At 41.6% G+C, this 23,755-nt stretch overlaps 1 protein-coding gene across 1 annotated transcript in view; it reads right to left on the bottom strand.

The window, feature by feature from the left end:
- Positions 1 to 23,755, bottom strand: part of LOC132869058 (uncharacterized) — a 92,598-nt gene that overhangs the window by 34,392 nt on the left and 34,451 nt on the right. The window contains exons 3-7 of the mRNA XM_060902412.1: positions 23,071 to 23,104; positions 19,654 to 19,921; positions 13,415 to 13,875; positions 12,731 to 13,117; positions 230 to 433 (exon numbers count right to left, since the gene is read on the bottom strand). Of these exons, the coding sequence (XP_060758395.1) occupies positions 230 to 433; positions 12,731 to 13,117; positions 13,415 to 13,875; positions 19,654 to 19,921; positions 23,071 to 23,104 (1,354 nt within the window). The remainder of the gene's footprint in view (positions 1 to 229; positions 434 to 12,730; positions 13,118 to 13,414; positions 13,876 to 19,653; positions 19,922 to 23,070; positions 23,105 to 23,755) is intronic.

Raw genomic sequence — 23,755 nt, 5'->3', positions numbered from 1 at the left:
TATGGAGGGGGAAAAAAATAAAATAAAAAAATATATATATAAAGTCAATAATCAGAAAGTCATAAACAAACTTGACTAAGGAGATAAATGATGAACAGCATGTTACCTACATTTAACAGGATGATGCAATATAAGATTTGGCTAGTTTTGGATATTCAAGAAATACAGCTGTTTATATCTAACATTTCAAATATTTTGTGACAGAAAACCTGAGTAATTTATATTTTACCTCTTCTGAGACCTGGGGGACGTCCTTCAGGTTGTTATTTTGAAGCTGCGTCTTTTTCTGCCGCTTACGTTCTCGTTCATGTGACTTTAAGTGGAAGTTGAGCCAACAGGAGCGAGCAAAGATCTTCTTGCACTCGGGGCATTGAAACAGCCTCTGACCTATTGCTTTTGCCTTTTCCACCTCAGTTTCGTTATTCCTTATTACCTGAAAGCAATGGAAGATGAAGGTGGGGGGTTACTATGGGTTACTGTTTATATCCTATCCTTAAATATATATATATATATATATATATATATATATATATATATATATATATATATATATTATTTACCAGCTGGGAGGTCCGTATGGTGAAATACCGTGACCGAGGTCTTGAAAGTAGTGAGCGAGGCCCTCTGGGCCGAGGTCAGTATTCAAGGCCGAGGTCACAGTATTTCACCATACGGACCGACCTTAAGCTGGTAAGTAATATATTTATTTTTTTCTTTACCAAATTCTAACAGAAAACGAGAGTGCCCGAAAGGGAAAACCGAGCCGAGGCAAGCCACCATTTTGAATTCTCATTCACGGCTGTAATGCAAATGGCTTCCTCCTCGGTATACAAGTGCACTTCCATGGCAGGAAAAAAACTACATTTTGCCCATACGTAGTCCCCATTTATACAAAATCGAGTTATTCAGGATTCAGCCATGTTTTTGCTTGGCGTTAGCAACAGTTACAGGTTTTTAGCTTTCTCCTGAAATGTTTTCTTTTATTTCGTCTTGCTCAGGGTAGTAAAACTTGCTTTCGCTGTGAAGACTGTCATTATCGCTATCCATGCTGTAAAATTAATGCTAGTCTCCTGAGAAATGCTGGCAAAAATTTATAAGATTTTTGATAATCTTATCAATAAATCTTAATAAAAAAAGATAAATGTTGACAAAAAATTTTACTATGTTTGTTGTTGTTGTGAATGAGCGAGTCGCCAGAGGTCCATAACCAGGGTCCATAACTGGGGTCCGTATTGTAGGATACAGACCCGCTCGCCAGCCAATCAGAGCGCAGGATTTGATGGAAACCAGACCGCGAAAAAAATAAAATTTGTTATGCTAGGTTTGATTTTGCTACCATTTATTTGAATTATAGTCAGTTCGGTACTGTTCAGCACTGCTATTGTCAGCTCATCCACAGCTCTTACTGTGAGGTCGTACAGTAAAATTGTTTACTTATTTATTTATAATAAAATGACAGAAATACAGAAAGACAACTGAATTTAATGGAAGATGAATGCACCTAGATTTATCAGTAAAGTGTGGGCTGTTTCTCCTGTCCTTTAATATCCACAAAATTTATTTTCCTGCAAAAAGAACATGGAGATGCCGACTTCATATTCCCTATTCCTTATGGGAAATGTAATTAAAAAGAAATGCAGTGCCGCTTTTATGTAGTCATGAAATTCTGGCTTCCGGTTCCCTGAGCAGATTAGAAATTTTAGCTGGTTGTTTGCTAGAGCACAAAACCCAAATATAAATTTATTTTTATTTGTTTAGAATCCAAACCCCATTAACTAAGTATGCTATGAAATATGGTGACTTGTTGTGGCTCAAAACCTTAAGACACTTTTTGGCTATAATTTATGACCTGCCTGTAGTTACAGGGGAGCGCCGTTATTTAACAATTACTCACTGATGGCGAGGTAAATATCAGTGATTATTATACAGACAGGATACTTTTTCCATGGAATAAAAACGTGTGTTCTATTCCCTTCTAGTGGGTTTACTGATAGCATGCAATATCGTTATCATATCGCTTATCCTCTGTGTATTACGCCACTCTACCCAATGGAGAATGAGTCTGCAATATTGCACGTTGTCAAGACAACACAATGTCACACGTCGGAGACGTAAAACTTCCACGTTAGCAAGTGACAACTTTTAAACAAACATGGCCGCCAGGTTTGCTTCGTTAAAAATGGAAGATTTGGAGAGAATTTTGGCTGCCAGGTAGTTCTGTTGTGTGTAACTGTCAATGTTGATTTTAAAAGTAACTAAGTAAATTACACAGGGAAAATACTACTACTACTAATAATAATAATAATATTCAGCTTGACTGTGCTAGCATAGGCCTTCGCTAACACTACACCGGCTGGAAGGTAATTAGATTGCCGCACTAACAGCACCGAGTCGCGGGTAAGCTAGCGTCGCCCTTCGCTACTGCTACTGCTACATCGGCTAGAAGCTAACTGGGCTGCCGCGCTAACAGCACCAAATTGTGGGTAAGCTAGCGTCGCCCTTCGCTAATGCTACTGCTACATCAGCTGGAAGCTAACTGGACTGCCGCGCTAACAGTACGGAGTCACAGGTAAGCTAGCGTCAGCTTTCGCTACTGCTACACCAAGTGGAAGCTAACTGGACTGCCTAAATGGAATATATCTGATAGACCACTCAAAAGCCAGCCAATATTATTATTCTTATATATACACACTCTTCATATCAGCATTCTCGAAGGCCAACGCTAGCCTACCTGCAACTCGTTACTGTTAGCGCGGCAGTCCAGTTAGCTTCCACCCAGTGTAGCAGTAGTGTTAGCGAAGGCCGACGCTAGCTTACTCACGACTCAGTACTGTTAGCATGGCAGTCCAGTTAGCTTCCACCCGACGTAGCAGTAGCAAAGGCTGACGCTAGCTTACTCACTACTCGGTACTTTTAGCGCGGCAGTCCAGTTAGCTTCCACCCAGTGTAGCAGTAGTGTTAGCGAAGGCCGACTCTAGCTTACTCATGACTCGGTACTGTTAGCATGGCAGTCCAGTTAGCTTCCACCCGACGTAGCAGTAGCGTTAGCAAAGGCCGACGCTAGCTTACTCACTACTCGGTACTTTTAGCGCGGCAGTCCAGTTAGCTTCCACCTGGTATAGCGGTAGTGAAGGCTGACGCTAGCTTACTCGTGACTCGATACTGTTAGCGCGGTAGCATGCTACTGAACGAGTCGAAGACAAGTTCAATATCATGCTAGCTGAATGGAATATATCTGATAGACCATGAAAAAAAACAAAAAGAAAAAAAAAAGTCTGTAACTTTCGTTTGTTGAAATCTTGTGCAGGCCTGTAGTCGGACGAAATGAAGCATGTTTTGTAGATGCATGACGTTCACTGCAGAAGTTTCATTGCATTCAAACCATCGTAACGCATTTTCAAGTGGCTTGATAACCTCAGAAGTGTCAGGTGGTGGATCTGCAATGTTATCCTCATCCTCGTTGACTTCTTCACCAATCTGTTCTGGTTGCTGCTGGCTCTCGGTGAAGTTACGAATGATTTCTTCGTCTGACATTGTTTTTGAAGTTGAGCCATCATCGTTGATGGTGAGCCATGTTTTAATGAGTTCATTGCTAATTTCATCTCCCAAAGCAGATCCTACCAATTCCATGTTATCTGTTGTGAAGCACGGCTCACCAGTTTCGGTCACCTTGTGGACTGCAGGGACTACTTCCTCTTCTGTGAAGCCACCGAACTCTTCTTCCAAGTCTGAGACTGTTGAGCTCTCGAATGGAGCTGCCAAGCCCTTTTCCCAGTAAAGTTGTTGACTGACTTCGTCCCAGGCAGTGGCATCTTTAAGTGTGAGTTTTTTTATGTATTCGGTGACACCCAGCTTGTTATCTAGCATGTTTCTGATGAGATGCCTTCGGTAGTTGACTTGGAAGTTAGGAATGGTCCCTCAATATAGTGGTTGTATCTTGGAAATGGCGGCAGAAAAACTGCTTTGATTTTCCCATCCTTGCTTGTGAGGCTTCCGACTCCTGAATGAGCGCCACAGTTATCTAGCATTATATTACATTACAGGCATTTAGCAGACGCTCTTATCCAGAGCGACGTACAACATACCCAGAGCAGCCTAGAGAGTAGCTGGGGGTTAGGTGCCTAGGTCAAGGGCACTTCAGCTATTCCTGCTAGCCCAGGGAATCAAACCAGCAACCTTTTGGTCTCAAAGCTGCTTCTCTAACCTTTAGGCCATGGCTTCCCCATAGCAGTAGTATTGCCTCATAACAGAAGTATTGCCTTTGGTAGTAACTTTTGCTTCTTCAGGTGTTTGCGAACAGCTGGTACAAATTGCTCGTGAAACCAGTTCTTGAAGATTGGCGAAGTCATCCAGACATTTGAGTTGCTGTCGTAATGGCAAGGCAGTGCTTTCATGTCAATGTGGTGGAAATATCTCGGTTTCTTGGATTTGCCAATTACAAGTGGCATGAGTGTCTTGTTGCAGGTGAGAAGCAGTGTGATCCTGTTTGTAGCTTGTTTGAATCCTGTGGCTTTCTGTTCTTTGTGGCATGAAACGAGTGTCTTATCTGGTACCAATTTACAGTAAAGACCAGTTTCATCTGTGTTGTAGACTTGCTCTGGTACCAGACCTCCTTCTTCAATTATTTTCTTAAAATGGCAGGAAAGTCAGATGCAGACTCGTTATCAGCAGGACAACCTTCGCCACGAGCTTGGACATTTATCTGCATAATTCCATGGCAACCTTTAAAACATTTCAGCCAACCAGTGCTGGCTTTGAAGCCTTCGATGTTTAGTTTTTGTGCAAATTTCAGTGCCTGTGCCTGGATGATTGGGCCTGATATTGGGATGCCTTCAGATCTTTGCTGTGTAAACCAAAAGTACATGGCATTCTCCAGGTTCATGTCCTTAGCCATACGAGCTTTCTTGCGTTTTTGTCCACCTTCATCCATTTCTGTTGACAAGGCTCTGAGTTTTCCTTCGTCTCGTAACCTAGACTCGTTGAGACTGTGAAGACGGCATACTTTTGCTCGTGTAGGTTTCTTAACTTCGTCAATAATCTCTAATTTCCGAGCAATACTGAATGCCTTTCTCTTTCTTGATGGTGCAGCTGGTAAACCATTGTTTTGAGACATGATTTCTGGATCGCAGTGACATGCACTTGAAGACTGTAAAACAGAATGTTGACACAGCCCCAATATTTATGCAATTTTTGATGCAACCAATTAATAACAAAAGTAGCGTACCACCAGTGAACTGTATTTGAGAACGTAGTTAGTGGTGTCATTAAACTTCAAAGAAAACAGCTATGTGCACGTGGTCATTTATTGGCGGAGTGTGCTGGGGGTCAGTGATAATTAGTAATGCTTTGTCAAGTGAACAGAATTCGAAAATTCAGCTCACCAGCAAATAAAAACAAAGTAATTGCTGTCAATTAAACTTCAAAGAAAGCAGCTATGTGCATGTGGTCGTTAATTGGCGGTGTGCGCTGGTGGTTGGTGATAATTAGTAATTACAGTAACTTTGGGCGCCATGAGCTGACTGTGTTACAACGGTTTTCGTGTAATAGTCATCCGTTATTATAATGGTGCTCCACTGTATTTTTAAATCTCATTAAGCAAAAAGTTGCCTTATACCGTCAATATTTAAAACCAGTAAAATGCTTATAAATTTAACTCTCAAGCTATGAGTGATAGTTGTAAAGGCAGGGGTATGGTCAAGCACTGGTTAGTGAATGGAGGGTAGAGCCGGGAAAATTGAACAATAAGGATCTAGAACTGCGTGGGAGTTTTCTAACTAGTGTTCTGGGATTCAGTGAATGACAGCAAGGATAAAGAGGGGAGAAACAAGGGCAGAGAGAGAGAGATATGAGCAGTACAGAGCAAAATATGTGTCTGAATAGCAAAGGAAAATAAATGGCTCGTTTGAGTTCTCTCAAGCCTGCCTCCTGTCTCCTCATTTCTGGCTCGACCCGTTAAAGAATCACAACAGTCTGAGAGCTAATTGGACTTTGGGCCCCAGCCTATTTGAGTATTGTGGCTGGCCATGCGTGGATCACAGGTATGTTAAGATTCACCCGATTCATGACATTGGGTTCACAAATTGATTTTCCCCAAGGTATTTTTGGAAAAAAATATTAAATGAAAATTTTATTACCAAAAAAGTGAAACATTTATTTTCCTATTCTTAATCAACTTAAATATTATTTTTGTTAAATTGAAAAAAAAAAAACCTTTCTTTCATTTTCTTAATAACCAACAATCATTATTTACCCACATTTATAAAGGTTTGAGTAAAATATAGTAGTCTATTAACTAAAATATTAATTTTATTAAAAATGAAAAAGATAATAAACAGGCCTTTTCTTAATAAACTTTTAGGCCATTATTAAAAAAATGTTCTGTTTCCGGTCCACCGGCCAGGTGAGTGCTCTTTGTGCAGTTGAAATATTTTTTTTAATGCCGGTTTTTCGACATTTTTTTCGGGTTCGTAAATCTAAAATCGAACTTGACATTTACGCATTCCGCGCAGAATATAGAATCGAATCAGCTCTGCGCATGCGCCGTGCGGCACAAAAAAATGGCAGCCACCATGAAGGAAGGAGATCCGGAGTTTTCGAACATTTGCTTAAGTGTGAAATCGCAAAATGGTATTCTAGCGAACAACAAAATAGTAAAGATTCAGAAAAACAAATCATTCAGTGATCATTTTAATAGTGTAATTTCATCTGAACTAGGCCTAACGGTCGATTTAGAACTACAAAAAGTCCGTGTGTCGGACCATCACAAACCGTTACTGGCAAATTCGTTTGATCTTGATCCATCCGAGACATTACAAACAGCTTTTGAGTTTTGTTATGCGAAATTCATTACCTACTTTGTTAATGACCCTGACAGATCTGTAGAAGAACCTAATAGACCTATTCAAAATGAGAACGGAACTGAACAAAAAAAAATGCATTTACGGAACTAATGCAGGTTGGCTGGACAGAATTAAAAACTGTGTCTGTAGCAAATAAAAAGAACGAATTACACAACAAAATTATAAAAGACATCCAGAGAGAAGGACCTTGTCTATCTAGACATACTGGCCAAACTGAAGGAACAAATGTAGTAATGAACATTACAAACTGCTTGTGGTATTTAGACGGCCGCCGGGACATAATCAAAGAGGGAGTGAAATGCCGAGGACCGTCTGTGGTGACGCTTGTTCCTGCACGGTAGGTTTTATAATAATATTAAAGTTTTTGTACAAGTTTCAGTTGATTAAACTGTTATATTTTATTAAATGTGTCTGCTTTTGTAATAAAAAAGTACTGAAAGAAAAAGCAAACACAGCATTGCGATTTCTTATCCATCCATATAAATCCCTCCCTCCCTACTGAATTTTTTTGCTCACCCGGTGGACAGGAAATGGATTTTTTTTTAAGGATGGCCTTATGAACATTTGTAGTACCTCCATTGTTGAATTTATTTGTACAGTCAATTGCACAACAGCTCTTTCCTGTTTTAGATTTTTTTTTAAAATGCGTTTTCGCAGCATTAGTGCTGTGTTACTTCCACTTAAGGTGAAGTCAGATGTATTCCCTGCATTGTACATTATTGCGCCCTCTGTTGTCTAAACAACACAATTACAGTGAAAAAAGCTAAGAAATTACGCAGACTGATCATAATTGCTATTCATTTTTTTATCAATTCAAATAGACATAAATTTGGACAGCAATTTGTCACATCTCATTACATGCCTAGTGGATAGTCACAATTTACCCATCTTTTAATGGCTACTTCCAGCATGATAATGCACCATGTCGCAAAGCAATAGTCATCTCAAACTGGTCTGAGTTGACTATTGAGTTCAGTGTTCTTCCTTGGCCTTCCCAGCCACCAGATCTGAATCCAGTAGAACACCTTTGGGATGTGGCAGAACGAGAGATTCGCAGCATGAAAGTGCACCTGAACAATCTGCAGGAACTGTGTAATGCAATCATGTCAATATGGACCAGAATAACAAAGTAAGGTTTACATCTTGTGGAATCCATGCCACCATCTTTATGGAATTGACCAATTTGAGAGAAAGGGAGGCCCTACCCAGTATTAGTATAGTATTCCTAATAAAGTGCTCAATAAGTGTATAAATCACATATAAATTCATAGTGTCTTGCAAAAGTATTCATCCCCCTTGGTATTTGTCCTGTTTTGTCACATCACAAGCTGGAATTAAAATGGATTTTTTGGAGGGTTAGCACCATTTGATTGACACAACATGCCTACCACTTTAAAGGTGAAAATTGTTTTATTGTGACAAACAATAATTAAGATGAAAAAACAGAAATCTGGAGTGTGCAAGTATTCTTCCCCCCAAAATCAATACTTTGTAGAGCCACCTTTGGCTGCAATTACAGCTGCAAGTTTCTTGGGGTATGTCTGTATTAGCTTAGCACATCTAGCCACTGGGATTTTTGCCTGTTCCTCAAGGCAAAACTTCTCCAACTCCTTCAAGTTAGATGGGTTGCGTTGATGTACAGCAATCTTCAAGTTATGCCACAGATTCTCAATTGGATTGAGGTCTGGGCTTTGATTAAGCTATTTTAATGTTTCCCCTTTAAACCATTCCAGTGTAGCTTTAGCAGTATGTTGAGGGTCATTGTCCTTCTGGAACGTGAACCTTCGTCCCAGTCTCAAACCTCTGGACGACTCAAACAGCTTTTCCTCCAGAATTGCCCTGTATTTAGTGCCATCCATCTTTCCTTCAGTCCTGACCAGCTTTTCTGTCCCTGCAGATGAAAAATATCCCCACAGCATGATGCTGCCACCACCATGCTTCACTGCAGGGATGGTGCTCTCAGTATGTTGGGTTTGCGCCACACATGGCATTTCCCATGATGGCCAAAAAGATCAATTTTAGTCTCATCTAACCAGAGAATCTTCTTCCATGTGTTTGGGGAGTCTGCCACATGCTGTTGGGCAAACTCCAAGCACGTTTTCTTAAGCAATGACTTTTTTTCTGGCCACTCTTTCATAAAGCCCTGCTCTGTGGAGTGTATGGCTTAAAGTGGTCCTATGGACAGATACTCCCATCTCAGCTGTGGATCTATGCAGCTCCTTCTGTGTTATCTTTGGTGTCTTTGTTACATCTCTGATTAATGCCCTCCTTGCCCGGTCTGTGAGTTTTGATGGGCAGCCTTCTCGTCAGGTTTGTAGTGGTGCCATATTCTTTCCATTTTGCTATAATGGGTTTAATGGTGCTCGCTGGGATATTCAAAATTTGGGATAATTTTTATAACCCAACCCTGATCTATACTTCTCCACAACTTTGTCTCTGACCTGTTTGGAGCACTACTTGGTTTTCATGTTACTTGCTGAGTAGTGTTGCAGAGTCAGGGTCCTTCCAGAACAGGTTGATATATACAGACATCATGTGACAGATCATGTGACACTCTGATTGCACAAAGGTGGATCTTAATCAACTAATTATGTGACTTATGAAGTGAATTGGTTGGACCAGCTCTCAAGTTGGGATTTCATATGAAAGGGGGTGAATACCTATGCACGCTCTCGATTTGTTTTTTCATCTTAATTCTTGTTTGTGTCACAATAAAAACAACAACTTGCACCTTTAAAGTTGTCGGCGTGTTGTGTCAATCAAATGGTGCTAACCCTCCAAAAATCCATTTTAATTCCCTCTTGTAATGCAACAAAACAGGACAAACACAAAGGGGGATGAATACTTTTGCAAAACACTGTAAATCCATACAAAAACAATGTTGTGACACACGGCATTTAGTAACCAAAACTAACAAAGAAATAGAACATGGCATTGAATCATGTTTGTAATTGGTTTATTCTTTCTGTGCAGTAATTTGAGATGGAATAAATTAAAGATAAATGACAGAAGCACACTAAAAACTACGTCGATAAGCACATTAGCTTAGAGATTCGAGGGAGTGTTGTATCCAAGATAACAAGCTGCCACTTCATTCTCTCCGTAGTCCAACCCTTTTTCACTCTGTTGAATAGAAAATCTGAAAAGAAAAACAACTCACAGTAAATTAACTGTCACACATGCCATTTACACCATCTCATCTCATCTCATTATCTCTAGCCGCTTTATCCTGTTCTACAGGGTCGCAGGCAAGCTCGATCAACATTAGATATGATACTCTGGTATGCACAGCATACAATATAAATAAAAACAACAAAAAGTGAGGTGCGGAGATTCTTACCATTGTATCGATCTCTCGAAGATGCTGCTGCAAATGCCTCTTCAGATCAGTCATGGTGTTCCTCATCATAGTGTTGCTTTTCTCATTGCCCGATTTTAACCATTTATTGTTGTATCAGAGTGGAAAAAACCTAGCCTGGGAAATCCCATGCTGCTTTGCACAATCGTTCCGATCTGAAAAGACAGCATGGAAACTATGGTCTAAAGGCTCGCCTGAGTTAGGGAGCCAGTCAGGGAGTGGGGAGGGGTGGAAAGACGGTGACGCGTACTACTCGACAAACGGAAGCTTGTAGTTTATTTGGGACTGTTTACGGATCACATTTAACATGGCGGCGAGCGATACGAACCAAACTTTCGATCAAGCTTTAGACACTGTTCTGAATAGTTTAGAGCGAAAGTTTGTTTTAAAAAAAGAACAGCGTTTGGCGTTACAGTCTTTCTTCGTCGCTCTAACTACGTCACTGGGTACAACTGCCATGATTGGCCATGGGCTACGTATACGCCAAATGATAGACATTCGCAACGTCCAATAAACGGCCGTTGACAATCGTAAACCACACCTCCCCTACGAGAAATTCAATAGGTGGATTCCAGACCATATTTCACTTGTGATATGGTCTGGTGTTAACCAGACTAGAAAAAACCCACCAATGCTTTTCATTTGTAGTACCAAGGTTCTAAATAACTGCCAAATGCTGCTGCTGTTATCATTATTATTATTAGTAGTAGTAGTCTCCCCCATTGGTTAACCTCTGCCTGCTCACTATTTGGCAGGTGTGCCATAGAACAAGACAGTAAGCAGTGCCACTTATGCCCGTCTTTAGCGCCGCGTATCCCCATGTCCCAGTCGCAGGGATTCCCCAAGGAACACCTTCATATCATGCGCCAATGAGTACCACGGATCAGGGCTCGAAATTAACTTTTTTTCTTTGTGTCCCCCAGTGGTCCTGAATTCTGTGTTGTATTGTCCCGAATGGAAGCAATAGTGTCCCCATTTTTTTCCTCTCTGAAATAACCAGTGGTTAATATTATCATATGAAGTTACTATTATATTTGTAACTATGCGATTTTGAACCCTTTATATCATTTTTACAATAAGTCACAAGACAAGCGACACATGTCCTATACATCATCTACTTCAAAATTACAGTTATTGCATTTTCAGTTTATTAAACTTTGGTGATCTCACTGTATGAATAGATACCCGTTTATTTAAAGGGGCCAACTAGCTCATTCAGAAAATGTTTCAACTCCCTACATCTGCAGTACACTTTAGTTGAAAATAAGACCCCTTTTATGTTCATTTCATCTACTTATACCTTGAATATCTGCTGGCACTTATAAGGCCAACTTATCATTTTCACCATTACCGTTATCCATTTTTATGAACTTTCCGTTATCCATTACCGTTATCAATTTTTATGAACTTTCCGTTATCCATTTTTATGAACTTTCCATTATCCATTTTATGAACTTTCGCTGCCGGGTGCAAATGTTAGCAACATCAGCATAGTGCCAGGTCCGAGCCTAGTTGTGCTGCTGACTGACTAAACTTTCTGAACTAGAAAGACACCAAGAAAACTCACTTATTCTGTTGAACGGTATCTTCCGTCAATATCATCCACATCATTCCTGTTGTATTTTATAACGTGTCTAACAGTGTTCATTAAGTTCATTCAGTTGCTCACGTTGCCTGCAGACCAGGCGATGACACTTTGGATCCTGAAGGTCCCGGAGACGTTATGTCTGGGCTTTCAGTTTCTTCCCCGCGGTCGGTCCGCTTCAACCACTTCAGCATTTTTGTTCTGGCAAGAGTCGGCGCAGCGTGTGCGGTAGCAATTCCATTCCAAGTCCATATAATGCGGACTCCGGCCGAAGATTCTAGAACAGAATGCGCTGCTCTGTAGCCTACGGATGCAGGTGCATCGAAAGTGTAGCTACTATGTATTTTTCGCTGTTAACATTTTAAAATTAAAATTGACAAATTAGGTGAATGTCTACGTATGTGTGACGGCTTTGTAAATAATATTAATGTAGAACTTTTTTTCTAGATCTATTTTTTTCCATTGTCCCGGGATTGTCCCAGATATGATAATTTTGTGTCCCGATGACATTTTTTATGGTCCCCGGGACATCGGGACACCGTTAGTTTCGAGCGCTGCCACGGATTTATTCGAGGGCGGCTTACGCTACGAGCGCTGTGGGAGGGTGTCCAGTTAAGCAGATATTTTGGGAGCCTGTGGTCCGGCATACAGACCACATGGCCGAAGTACTGACAGTGGTTTATGATTGTACCGATCTTACAGCAGCCAGTTTTGCTTCTAATCACATGGCTTGGTACATGGTCTAGGAGCCATATATTCAAGATTGGTTATCAGTATATGGCTATATAGAAATTATTCATATACACACACACACACACACACACACTTCTAGACTGTAACTGGATTCTTTTTCAAAATTTTCCCCTTCTGCACTGCATTCAGTTTTTGTATTTATGCTAATTACAGACACTTCCTCCATTCCTGTACCTTTGGAAGATGTTGTGATCCATTGAGAGTTCTGTCAGTGTCTCCCTGTGCATTCTGTTCATCTTGCCCGGGAAGTGGCTTACTGTGGGTCTTCATGTGAACTGCCAGCCGCGATAAATTAGTGAAGGCTTTGTTACACTGCAGGCACTGAGCTGTCTTGGCCTTTTCTCTTCCCTGCTTAGCTTTAAGGCCGACAGGTCTGGCTGCACTGGTCTCAGAGAGCTTGCTGCAGCTGGTGTGTTCACTGGCTTCATCGGATGCCTCACTTGGCTCTACTTCTGGGGCAGTGGGGCCAGCGTTTGTTGAGATACCGACATTCGCCGATCCAGTACTCTGCTCTGTCTGCTCTGAAGTGTCCGACAGGTCCTCTATGAACTCTCTTGATATCTATATGGGAATGAATGATTACGTGCGAGTTTTTAAAACTTAAAAATTGGTACATTTATAAACGTTGCATGGACAAACAGGGCATTTTTCTCAGATCTGACCAAGACTAGGTCTGCTGAAACTAATTATTTTTTAAGACTTGTTTCACATTGGTTGTTGGATTATCATAGACAAAGATTAAAATAATTTTACATGTGTAAAAGGAAAAAAGCGTCATGTTGACAATGAATTTTCATCATGCTCCTGAAAGCCTAAGCATTAATGCACAGACTGAAGCCTGAAAAAAAATGCAAGTACCTTGGAAAGGCCACGTAATTTCTTCTTCCGTTTCTTGTCCCCATAAAAGCATGTTTTACGCCTTCGGTATGTATAGGGCCTCTCGGCAGAGTGGATACGCATGTGGAACATTAGTCTCTGCTCCCTCCCAAAGACTTTACCACAGTCTGGGCAGGCAAAGGACCTCCTCTGGTTCCTGTTCCTCGCCATGGTGGACAGAGTGGGGTCAAAGTCTAGTGGAGCCATATAGCTTTGTGCTGAATCCCATAACATACCGTCAGGAATGCCAGCATCAGCAGGAGCACTGGTACCAGGATAAATCATTTCCATATTGGCGGTGCATACTGATGCTGTGAGACTTGTATCAGGTTCGCATAATTGGAAATCAGAGGAGTCAATGGGCTCCGTTTTGATAATTAGGGACTCGAGTGCTAGTGTGTCTGTCAGACTGGCCTCCCCTGGGACAGAGAACGCAGTGGGATCTGTGGGGCACAGAAGAGGCAAAAGCATCCAAGTTTCATTCATCTTTCCAAACATAAAACCTCAGAATTCAAGAACCTGCAAGTAACACGAGGGTGTTCATTAGGGGGCAGTGTTTCGTTATCCAAACCAGAATGAACAGAAAAGTGAAAGCAAGCTAAAAACAGTTCTGTTGCACTGTAGTAAAAATAAACAGGAGGCAAAATGGGCTTAACTTCGTTTTGAAAAGCACTGGGGGGGAAAAAAAAAAAAGAAACCTTGTCTCATCAACCACAAGCAGTGGACGTGTCTCGTTTTTTAAAATTGCGCCTCCCAGTTTTCTCTTCTTGCTTCTTCGTGATATTAAAAATTTATGCACCGCTGGTCACAATACAGACTTTCACTCTACTTATGTAGAAGAAAACGTGCTTCATTCTGATGCACACATTCCACTTCTTTTAAAATCAATCGGCACCCATCACCACATGCATGTCCTTTACTAGTTCAGTGGAAACTCACTAGGGGAAGGAAAAAAAAAAAGTGCCAAGATAGGCACAGCTGAACTCAAAGACATCTTTACATTTTGGCAACTGATGTTTGTTACTTGTACTTACTCACAAATTAGATTAGTGTACTGGACTAGTATGCGCACAACACAAACAGGAAGTCATGTGGAGCTTATAGTCTCCAGACAGAAAACGTATGCTAATTCAGAATGTGGCGGACACCAGTCTGAAACACTGGATTAGTATCAGATTTGGATATTTAACATGCTATAATCATACCTCTAATGTTTCACATCACTTAACAAGAGAGGCTTGCAGAGCTTCGATCAGATCAATAAAATTCATATCATTAGGGCACTGGAAATGGAAAAAAAAAAAAAAAACGATTATCTTTGTATGACTAATCTAAATGTTACGAGGTGATATTTTAGGTCTGCAACAACTTGACTAAATCGATAAAAAACGGTGAACAACTGAACCTGAAAAGCACATAAGACCTTGCATTATAATATTCGTTGGAAAAAGTGTGTGGATGCAGTAAAAATTTATACCGTCACCTTACAGTAGTTTGGGTGTCTCATTAGACTGACATAAGCACTTGATAATATTGTCTTATTTTTTTCGCGGTCTGGTTTCCATCAAATCGCATGCTCTGATTGGCTCGTGAGCAGTCCAGAATCCTACGATCCAGATCCCGGTTACAGACCTTTGGTGACTTGCTTATTCACAACAACAAACATGGTAGCAATTTTTGTCAACATTTATTTTCGCATTTCTCAGTATTATAGCATAAATTTTACAGCATGGATAGCGATAACGACGGTGTTCACAGCGAAAGCGAGTTTTACTACCCTGATGAAGACGAAATAAGAGAAAACATTTCAGGAGCAAGCGAGTAGCAGGTTTGTTCTAAATATGGTTTCTCTTTCAGGCGCTCTCATTTTCTGTTAGAATTTGATAAAGAAAAAAATAAAATATATTATTTACCGGCTTAAAGGAACAGTCCACCGTACTTCCATAATGAAATATGCTCCTATCTGAATTGAGACGAGCTGCTCCGTACCTCTCCGAGCTTTGCGCGACCTCCCAGTCAGTCAGACGCAGTCAGACGCGCTGTCACTCCTGTTAGCAATGTAGCTAGGCTCAGCATGGCCAATGGTATTTTTTGGGGCTGTAGTTAGATGCGACCAAACTCTTCCACGTTTTTCCTGTTTACATAGGTTTATATGACCAGTGATATGAAACAAGTTCAGTTACACAAATTGAAACGTAGCGATTTTCTATGCTATGGAAAGTCCGCACTATAATGACAGGCGTACTAACACCTTCTGCACACTTCGGCATCGCATTGATATCTGAGCTCCGTATCAATGCGCTGCCGAAGTGCGCAGAAGGTGTTAGTACGCCTGTCATTATAGTGCGGACTTTCCATAGCATAGAAAATCGCTACGTTTCAATTTGTGTAACTGAACTTGTTTCATATCACTGGTCATATAAACCTATGTAAACAGGAAAAACGCAGAAGAGTTTGGTCGCATCTAACTACAGCCCCAAAAAATACCATTGGCCATACTGAGCCTAGCTACATTGCTAACAGGAGTGACAGCGCGTCTGACTGACTGGGAGGTCGCGCAAAGCTCGGAGAGGTATGGAGCAGCTCGTCTCAATTCAGATAAGAGCATATTTCATTATGGAAGTACGGTGGACTGTTCCTTTAAGGTCGATCCGTATCATGACATACTGTGACCTCGGCCTTGAAAATACTGACCGAGGCCTCGGTCACAGTATTTCACGATACGGACCTCCCAGCTGGTAAATTTTATATATATATATATATATATATATATATATATATATATATATATATATATATATATCTCTTTTACAAATAACAGAAATTTATAACTGGAGCCTGACCGGTACAGAATTTTTAATACCGATTTTGATATTTGAGGATTTAAAAATCCAATAATATATAGATTTAGAGGGCGGCACGGTGGTGTAGTGGTTAGGACTGTCACCTCACAACAAGAAGGTCCTGGGTTCGCAGCCGGCGAGGGCCTTTCTGTGTGGAGTTTGCATGTTTTCCCCATGTCTGCGTGGGTTTCCTCTCACAGTCCAAAGATATGCAGGTTAGGTTAATTGGTGACTCTAATGGTGAATGGTTGTTTGTGTCTCTGTGTGTGTCAGCCCTGCAATGACCTGGCGACTTGTCCAGGGTGTACCCTGCCTCTCGCCCATGGTCAGCTGGGATAGGCTCCAGCTTGCCCCCCGCGACCCCGCACAGGATAAGCAGTTACAGATAAAACAAACAATGCCCCAGAGGCCTCGGTCAGTATTTTCAAGACCTCGGTCACGGTATTTCATGATATGGACCTCCCAGCTGGTAAATAAAAAAATATATAATTTATATATCTCATCTCATTATCTCTAGCTGCTTTATCCTTCTACAGGGTCGCAGGCAAGCTGGAGCCTATCCCAGCTGACTACGAGCAAGAGATGGGGTACACCCTGGACAAGTCGCCAGGCCATCACAGGGCTGACACACAGACAACCATTCACACTCACATTCACACCTACGGTCAATTTAGAGTCACCAGTTAACCTAACCTGCATGTCTTTGGACTGTGGGGGAAACCGGAGCACCCGGAGGAAACCCACGCGGACACGGGGAGAACATGCAAACTCCACACAGAAAGGCCCTCGTTGGCCACGGGGCTCGAACCCGGACCTACTTGTTGTGAGGCGACAGCGCTAACCACTACACCACCGTGACGCCCCTAATTTATATATGATGGTCAATATCAGTAATACTGCACTGGAGTTTTGACCTGTTATTTGTTAGTATAGGTAATCGTGTGGGGCCGAGTAAAATTAAGGATTAATTTCACGAATGATTTCAAAATTGATCCTTAATTTTATGAGGAACCATACGATTACTTGTTTATAATATATAAGGCCAAATTTATACTTCGGAAGCCATTCACGTTTTCTGAACCAATCAGGGCGCAAGACTATCTTGCACATTTGAATCAGTTTCTAAAGCATCTTTCATCATGACATGGCGACATGACATGAGGATTTTAACATCTTTCAGGATTGATCCCGGATATTTCTCGTCTCAGATGCCGATCCAATGCTGCCTGCATTATTGTAAGAGAGTCTGGTTCGTAGTTTTGCCCATTTTCTTTCCTCACTTCTGCGTAAACCTGCGATAGCACCTTGCCTAACTCACAGCATTCATATGCCACTAGAGAGTCATTTATTTGTCTTTCTGTGGCCCATTTCTTAAACACGGAAAGGCAAAAATTCGTACTTTTTTTGGTATTTTCATTTTCGCTTGCAGCCTTCAATTGGTTTAATATTTCTTCGTCAAATATAGCGAAATGCTATGGAAATCAATTTTGTGCCAAAATGTTCATACAATACTTTTGAAATATCAAACAAAAATGACAAATCAAAATACAAAAAAAAAAGTCAATTTTAGACTGGCAAACAAATTATTCATGTAATCGTGAAAAATCTCAGTCTATTACTCTTCAGAAACCTTTTATTTTTGTTCCGCGTCTCTCAGTTTTGTTTGACGTAATTTATTTTGGTAGCGATTCCAGCTTTCTCGTTTGCGCTCCCTGACTTTTTGCTTGCAGTTTTGGCACAAACTTCACGTGTGGGTGGGCTGTCCAGGAATGCATTCCCATTGGCTAACTTGTGTTTGACTGACAGCTACGCTCAGCCATTCCCTACTCGGATTCTGGCGGACTGTTTGACGAGTGACCGATCCATTGACGGTAAACAAGGATCGAGTGGACTTCAGTGGCGACTATGATATTGAATTAATTCAACAAAGTGTAAGTGCGGGACAAATGTGTTGTACGTGTTGCAGTAGTGCACATTATGCAGGCGTGTTTAACGTTAGCAAGACAGCTATTATATTGGGTAGCGGAGCTAAGGCTAACATTTGACTTGACACGAAACACCTGCATAATGTGCACTACTGCAACACATACAACACATTTGTCCAGCACTTACACTTTGTTGAATTAATTCAATATCATAGTCGCCACTGAAGTCCACTTGATCCTTGTTTACCGTCAATGGATGGCCGCAACAGCCTCCGTGGGAATGGCTGAGCGTAGCTGTCAGTCAAACACAAGTTAGCCAATGGGAATGCATTCCTGGACAGCCCGCCCACACGTGAAGTTTGTGCCAAAACTGCAAGCAAAAAGTCAGGGAGCGCAAACGAGAAAGCTGGAATCGCAACCAAAATAAATTACGTCAAACAAAACTGAGAAAGACGCGGAACAAAAATAAAAGGTTTCTGAAGAGTAATAGACTGATATTTTGCACGATTACACGAATAATTTGTTTGCCAGTCTAAAAAAATTGACTTTTTTTGTATTTTGATTTGTCGTTTTTGTTTGATATTTCAAAAGTATTGTATGAACATTTTGGCACAAAATTGATTCCATAAAATGTGCCGTTGCTGAGTCAGCAGAGTCAGCCATTTTGTTGACAAAATTTGCTAATTTTTGTAACCGTAACCAAGCAACGAACTAGCCAATAGCATTTCAGAAATAACGGGCAAAAAAGCCCTCCTTGATTGACCAATCAGAATTGAGTAATCTGGCCTTATGTATTATAAAGCCTAGTTAAGAGTTACGAGGCTAGGCGACTGAAATTCTGTAATAAATAATTAATTTTTAGTGTTTAATATATTTTAACCGCAATCCAACTCGTCAATTACTTAAAAATTGTCCTTGGTTTACCCAAAACCTTTTATAATTTTAATGTTGTTTGAGTTATGAAGCGTGGAAATGTATTACATTGAGCAAGATAAAGCATTCCTGAAGAAGAATCGAGATGACCACTTGTGAACCGAGTCGGTGAAAAGAACCGATTCAAATGAACGATTCGAATCTGTACCGTTATATCGAAGCTAAAACGACTCCGATAACCGCAAACAACGACAAGTTGCTTCAATAGAAAGCTGTTAATGCGATCCAGAACGGTTTCTTTACTCAGGGTGGAATCGTGGAGGTTATCGGAAAGATTATGTAAAACGAAGCCCAACGTGCACCATGATGCAAAAGCCGGACCATAAACACTCGTGTAGAAACGAGCTAATAATAACAGAGAAGGAGCTAGCTTTGTGTTAGTATGCTAGCTAAACATTAAAATAATAATTCGGTTATATTTCGGAAAGGGCTGATATAGCTGTAGTTTATGTCACGACCTGAGCGCAAACACATCGCCTGTGAAGGGAGAAAAAAGCCGAGCTGGCCCCATGCTCACTACCTGGCCAGTCGGTCGGATTTTCGCCCTCCATCCACCGGAGCCTCCGTCTGAGGATCTCGTTCTCTCTGCGCGCTCTCACCGTCTCCTGTTCATACTCCAGCACCGTGCCGCCCACCATCTCCATGATCTGCTCCACCGCCGCCATCAGCCGCTCGTTTAGAGCACGGTGCAAGAGCTGCAACTTGGTCATTTTCAAATGTTTCTGCTCCAAAATGATCAGTGCCTGATCTGAAGTAGAATTTTTAAAAATAATAATAACAACAACTAGCTAGCTATCGTCACGTTAGCGCAGCTCTTCTTTCTATGGCAGTGTAGCGCTCCACTACTGTGTGGAATATTAGGATCTTTACTGCCACCTAGCGGACGGAGCACAGTGACTCATTTACCTTCAGAGAGTTCTTTGGAGGTGGTGTAGTGGTTAGCACTGTCGCCTCACAGCAAGAAGGTCCTGGGTTCGAGGCCGGCGAGGGCCTTTCTGTGTGGTGTTTGCATGTTCTCCCCGTGTCTGTGTGGGTTTCTCCCAAAGACATGCAGGTTAGGTTAACTGGTGACTCTAAATTGACCATGTGTATGAACGGTTGTCTGTGTCTATCACGGGCGATTGCTCTAAGACAACGAGGGAGGCTCAGCCTCCTCTAAAAATGACGAACATCGTGTAGGATGAATTGCACTAGGCTTATGTTATAGCCGACCTTATAACATTGCTATTTCAGATCCAGAATCATAGAAATATATGTGCTCAACCCAACTACAGTGCGAAATCATTCCGTTATAACTTTCCCCAGTTCGCCTAATGTGTGCGTGAGTTTTTCCCCCTCGTGACAGCGCGATGCAGCCCAGCCTCAGTGCACTTCAATGGCATTTGGGAGCTCTGCGCTTTTCAATATCAAAATGCAAGACGGTTATTGGACAAATACTGCGAAAACGCCTGCCCACTGACTCCCAGCCTCAGTGGACTTCAATGGCATTTGGGAGCTATGCGCTTTTCAATCTCAAAATGCAAGACAGTTATTGGACAAATACTGCGAAAACGCCCGCCCACGGACTCCCAGCCTCACATGGGAGGGACATGGCAAAGCTTTCCGCGAGGAGACTGGTGATTGGTGAAAGCGGCCAGATATTTTCTTTGATTGACAGCTCATTTCAAATATAGACAGGCAACGGTGAATCTCAGTTCAGTCCCATGCAGATTCGCAAGTGCTGTGGTGTATTGTAAGAGATCGGCTTACATTTCGATTTCGTTCATTACATATGGTTTCTACCAGCTTTTTTAGTTTGTATATATTTTCATTGTAAATAAAGTGTAAATATAGTGTTGTCAAGTTTGCTATCTTAGTTCCAGAAATTTAATTTATTTGAGTGACTGATCTTGAACTTGAGGGGGCTAGTCAGCTAGCAAGAAAGCTGCGCACGGATGCCGAGCATTGCTGATTTAATTTTGGCGAAGCCATTTGCCAGTCTTCCTTTCGAGGAAAAAATTAAAATTAAAGAGCAGGGTAGACCAACGCCTCAAATTGACTTGGTGAAAAAGGTAGGGAATAATACTCGTTCCTTTCAGCTCTCCTGGTACGAAAAAGTGAATTGGCTAACAGCAAGTGACCCACATCAACAACAGTAAATAGGCTACTTTAGTAATATGTCATGGATGGACCAAAAATATAGAATCTATTTAAAATGTTTATGCTGAGTATATTATATTGGAATATATATTTTTCTGGATATGAATTAAACACAGCTACAATTTGGAAAACATTTTTAAACAAAAACACAGCCGAGAACATTTCACACTACAGACCTGGATTAAAAGTGAAGGGTTATCAAAATTGTCAATAAAACATTTCTCAGTCAAAATAAGTAAAATATAGGGAAAGTGTCATTGAATGAAATGTGTGGCACCCAGCTCTATGCTTGGCTCCCCAAGGTCAGTGCTTGTGCCTATTCCAGAACACTCTGCTGTTACTGCTGAGGTTCCTGACAAAGAGCTGCTTTCAATAATGATCAATTTTTAAACAACATGCCACATGCCACAATTTTAAAATATAAAATGTTAAAATATACCCTCCCCCAACACCACCATCATGTATATTGGACAGTAGGCTAATGGGCCAAAAGAACCTGTTATTTCACAGTTTGTGACCCTGCCAACAATCAGCCAGATCAGAGGCAAGAGTATGGGCAAAATTGATGTGTTTTTTCTTTTTTCTTTTAAAATCTGGAAATATCGTAACCAACCAGCCTCCCCTGTTTGAAAGACTACCAGCCGCCATTGGTGTCTATGTGTCAGCCCTGTGATGACCTGGCAACTTGTCCAGGGTGTACCCCGCCTCTCGCCTGTAGTCAGCTGGGATAGGCTCCAGCTTGCCTGCGACCCTGTAGAACAGGATAAAGCGGCTAGAGATAATGAGATGAGAGATAACGAGATGAGTTCTTTGGAGGTGGTGTAGTGGTTAGCACTGTCGCCTCACAGCAAGAAGGTCCTGGGTTCGAGGCCGGTGAGGGCCTTTCTGTGTGGTGTTTGCATGTTCTCCCCGTGTGTGTGGGGGTTTGTCTAGGGTGTAACCCACTTCTCACCCATAGTCAGCTGGGATAGACTCCAGCTTGCCTGTAGAACAGGATAAGCAGCTACAGATAATGGATGGATGGATGGTCTATCCGTTATCTGTAAAAAAAGAAAAGAAAGCACAACTTTATTCATCACACACTTGTGAAATTTCCTCTCTGCATTTAGAACCAAACAAAGGGAGCTCGCACACCTGTATGCCGATATAATAGTGCACTTTTATTGCATATTAAAACAAACAAAAAGTGCTACCCAAGTGAAAAGTGCAAACGTTTCGGTCACAATCAGACCATCCTCAGTGCAAACAATTAAAAATAAAGACACACCCATATATAGACAAGGCCACATACACGGAAAACAGGTAATAGGCCTACAACCAAGCTTGAATACAGGTTAAGGTGCATGGATAAAGACATCCTATCATCAGTACCGTTCCTGTTATGATTTAACTAATGACATAATTTATAGTCATAATTTTCTTTCCTTGTGACATTTGTTATGACTATAAATTGTCATTAGTTAAATCATAACAGGAACGGTACTGATGATAGGATGTCTTTATCCATGCACCTTAACCTGTATTCAAGCTTGGTTGTAGGCCTATTACCTGTTTTCCGTGTACGTGGCCTTGTCTATATATGGGTGTGTCTTTATGTTTAATTGTTTGCACTGAGGATGGTCTGATTGTGACCGAAACGTTGGCACTTTTCACTTGGGTAGCACCTTTTGTTTCTTTTAATATGCAATAAAAGTGCATTATTATATCGGCATACAGGTGTGCGAGTTCCCTTTGTTTGGTTCTAGTTATTCTATTGGAACTTACGCACCCACCAGGTATCAATTTTAAGGCGCGGTACCTTCATTGGAAAGCACTCTCTGCATTTAGCCCATCTGAAGCAGTGAGCAATGAGCACACACACATACCCAGAGCAGTAGGCAGCCATGCTAACAGCGCCCGGGGAGCAGTTGGGAGTTAGGTGCCTCGCTCAAGGGCACCTCAGCCCAAGGCCGTCCCATATTAACCTAACCTGCATGTCTTTGGACTGTGGGGGAAACCGGAGCACCCAGAGGAAACCCACACAGACAACAGTTAGCACTGTTGCCTCATAGCAAGAAGGTCCTGGGTTTGAGGCCGGCGAGGGCCTTTCTGTGTGGTGTTTGCATGTTCTCCCCGTGTGTGTGTGGGTTTCCGCCAATGACATGCAGGTTAGGTTAACTGGTGACTCTAAATTGACCGTAGGTGTGAATGTGAGTGTGAATAGTTGTGTCTATGTGTCAGCCCTGTGATGACCTGGCAACTTGTCCAGGGTGTACCCCGCCTTTCGCCTGTAGTCAGCTGGGATAGGCTCCAGCTTGCCTGCGACCCTGTAGAACAGGATAAAGCGGCTTGAGATAATGAGATGAGAGATAACGAGATGAGTTCTTTGGAAGTGGTGTAGTGGTTAGCACTGTCGCTTCACAGCAAGAAGGTCCTGGGTTTGAGGCCAGCGAGGGCCTTTCTGTGTGGTGTTTGCATGTTCTCCCCGTGTCTGTGTGGGTTTC

This window comes from Neoarius graeffei, chromosome 20 (genome assembly GCF_027579695.1).
Source record: "Neoarius graeffei isolate fNeoGra1 chromosome 20, fNeoGra1.pri, whole genome shotgun sequence".
NCBI classification, from domain to species: Eukaryota; Metazoa; Chordata; class Actinopteri; order Siluriformes; family Ariidae; genus Neoarius; species Neoarius graeffei.
This window is presented reverse-complemented; position numbering and strand designations above follow the sequence as displayed.